This window comes from Limulus polyphemus, unplaced genomic scaffold, assembly GCF_000517525.1.
Source record: "Limulus polyphemus unplaced genomic scaffold, Limulus_polyphemus-2.1.2 Scaffold580, whole genome shotgun sequence".
Taxonomy (NCBI): domain Eukaryota; kingdom Metazoa; phylum Arthropoda; class Merostomata; order Xiphosura; family Limulidae; genus Limulus; species Limulus polyphemus.
In genome coordinates, this window is record NW_013666190.1 from 345016 (window position 1) to 348621 (window position 3606).

The 3606-nt window shown below is 30.8% G+C and overlaps 1 protein-coding gene across 1 annotated transcript in view; it reads right to left on the minus strand.

Annotated features, from left to right (window-relative positions):
- LOC106459242 overlaps nt 1-3375 on the minus strand; it is a 14714-nt gene extending 11339 nt beyond the window's left edge. The window contains exon 1 of the mRNA XM_013918842.2: nt 2882-3375. Coding sequence (XP_013774296.1) covers nt 2882-2963 — 82 coding nt within the window. The 5' untranslated portion in view covers nt 2964-3375. The remainder of the gene's footprint in view (nt 1-2881) is intronic.
- Nucleotides 3376-3606: the final 231 nt, after the last annotated feature.

The window sequence follows — 3606 nt, forward strand, 5'->3', positions numbered from 1 at the left end:
ACATAATGAGGTCTAATCTCTGTTACTATATGCTACATGATGAGGTCTAATTTCTGTTACTATATGGTATATAAAGAGGTTAATCTCTGTTACTATATGCTACATGATGAGGTCTAATTTCTGTTACTATATGGTATATAAAGAGGTTAATCTCTGTTACCGTATGCTACATAATGAGGTTAATCTCTGTTACTATATGCTACATAATGATGTCTAATTTTTGTTATTATATGCTTCATAATGAGGTCTAATCTCTGTTACTATATGCTACATGAGAGGTCTAATTTCTGTTATTATATGCTACATAATGAGATCTAATCTCTGTTACTATATGCTACATGAGAGGTCTAATTTCTGTTATTATATGCTACATAATGAGATCTAATCTCTGTTACTATATGCTACATGATGAGGTCTAATTTCTGTTACTATATGGTATATAAAGAGGTTAATCTCTGTTACTGTATGCTACATAATGAGGTTAATCTCTGTTACTATATGCTACATAATGATGTCTAATTTCTGTTATTATGTGTTACATAATGAGGTCTAATCTCTGTTACAATATACTACATGATGAGGTCTAATCTTTGTTACTATATGCTACATGATGAGGTCTAATTTCTGTTACTATATGCTACATAATGAGGTTAATCTCTGTTACTATGTTATATGATGAGGTATGATCTCTGTTACTAAATGCTACATAATGGGGTCTAATCTCTGTTACTATATGCTACATAATGAAGTCTAATCTCTGTTACTAAATGTTAAATAATGAGGTTTAATCTCTATAACTGTGCTAAATAATGGCAACTAATGCCTCTTACTAAATATTACATAATGAGGTCTAATCTCTGTTACTATATGCTACATGATGAGGTCTAATTTCTGTTATGATATGCTTACATGATGAGGTCTAATCTCTGTTACTATATGCTACATGATGAGGTCTAATTTCTGTTATGATATGCTACATAATGAGGTCTAATCTCTGTTACTATATGCTACATGATGAGGTCTAATTTTTGTTAATATATGCTACATAATGAGGTTAATCTCTGTTACTATATGCTACATAATGAGGTTAATCTCTGTTACTATATGTTACATGATGGGGTCTGATCTCTGTTACTAAATGTTACATAATGGGGTCTAATCTCTGTTACTATATACTACATAATGAAGTATAATCTCTGTTACTAAATGTTAAATAATGAGGTTTAATCTCTGTTAATATATGCTATATAATTAGGTCTAATCTCTGTTACTATATGCTACATAATGGGGTCTAATCTCTGTTATTTTAAGCTACATAACAGTGACAAATGCAAAATGATAAAAATCCTATAACCCGAGCGCTTTCGAAAGGTAGATCTTTCTTCTGCAGGGGCAAACTGGCAATGTTGCCCCTGAAGAAGAAAGGTACATCTTTCGAAAGGGCTGAGGTTATAGGGTTTTTATCATTTGTGTCAAGACTTCTTGAACCTACGTGTTTTTCTAACATCATAACAGTGACTAATGTCTGCTATTCTAAGCTACATAATAGTGTCTAATATCTGTTACTGTATGCTACATAATGGTTACTAATATCTGTTACTGTATGCTACATAATAGTGTCTAATATCTGTTACTGTGTGCTACATAGCAGTATCTAATATCCGTTACTTGTGCTACATAATAGTATCTAATATCTGTTACTGTGTGCTACATAATAGTGTCTAATATCTGTTACTGTGTGCTACATAATAGTGTCTGATATCTGTTACTGTGTGCTGCATAATAGTGTCTAATATCTGTTACTGTGTGCTACATAATAGTGCCTAATCTCTGTTACTGTGTGCTACATAGCGAGGTATAATTTCTGCTATCTGTGCTACATTATGGCAAAGTCTATGTTTTATGCGTTATGCATTAAGAAATATATTCTCTCATTATATGCTACAAGTTGGGTTTTGCATATGGCTATTCTGTTTCAAATCTGTTAAATATTCTTACTTTGTACTACAAATCGTGAACTACATTCTATTATTGTGTATTGCCTCGTGTTACTTTCCCATGAGAAATATTCATAAATGTTACCTTATATAAAGTCAATTACCCTTAAAATATCGTACAAAAGAAGCATAACCGATTCTATGTAAAAACAGAAATATCTTTCTTTGCACCTAAATATCTTCAAACATTTCAGAACATAATTTGTGTACCAATTGATTTTGATTTTTAGTGTTTTTCTGTAGTTTTTTTTTTTACTGTATACTACTTTTTACGTATTTTATTACTCCTAATTTTGAAATGATTGAAGTAAGTAAATATTCAATACGTATCACTGCAATGCCACCTCTCGTGACTTCGATTCCCCTGCTTCTAAGTACTGATGTGTGATTACTAGTTTTTTTGTTTTTTGTTGTTGTTGTTTTTTGATGTCCTAAATTATGCTGCCTGTTAGACTTTATAATGGATATCATGAAAGTTAGAACTGATTCATTCTCTAATATGTACGGAAAAGGCTACTTTGGTTCTTATATAAATAGGATTAAAAGTAGGCCATGGAAAATTCAAAAATTTTAAGTGAGTAAAAAATCTAGAGAAAGTCGATTTATAGAGAAAATCTACGTTTATACTGCATATTTGAAAAACAAATTAGTAGAATTTTGCAACAACTTTGAGCTTTTACTTTAAAGAAGAAAGTGCAAGCCATTTGGTCATTTAAATTCGTTCATATCGATATCACTTCTGCTAATTACATCTTTTCCAAAAATCTGGTCTATAGTTTTATATTTCTCGATTATATAGTTGTTTAACCATCACATTTTGCTTCTATAAGTAGCTTCACTTGAAAACTGTGCAACAATAATATACATAGAGATCGTAAACTTACCACAGTCTTGAATATGCACCAAAGTTGCAGCTGTATAAGAAGAAAAAACGGAAAATAGGAATACACAGAGCCATAATTTCATCTTTGAACTTCTAATTGTTTTTAGGTAACTGTTATTTATCTGCGCCTGATAAAATTTTACAGCCTACTGGTGGTTGGCAGGCAAACGAAGTAGAATTTGTTTGGCCTTGTTACGAATTATTCTCTTCAATCAACTTCTAATAACTACAACCAATCATGTTGAAGCTCCTACTAATGTTCCAAGTAATTGGCTACCAGCCCCAATATGCTGCGGGTAGGCGTAGTGAAGTAAAAGATATCAAATTTATAATTAAATACTCATTTAAATAATAATTTCTTTAACTAGATTGAACTGTAGTCACACAAGACGAAAAGTTAACGTTATAAAAGCATATAATGAGAATACGGAATACATAAGCATAAAACAAAAATCATTAAAACATATAATTAGATCTCAAACACGTAATCAGAAAATAAAACAGAATTAGAATACAGACCTTTTATACAAAACATAAGGCCCTTAGAATAAAAAAAACCTTCTAACAGAAAACCCATAATTCACGTAGAACACGTAGAAGGTCAAACTATGACGATAACATAAAACAACTAATTAGAGCACGTGATAATTTTATTGCAAAACTTACAGTTAGAATATAAATCATGTAATTAGAACACAAATCATAGTTAGTAAACAGGATGTATAA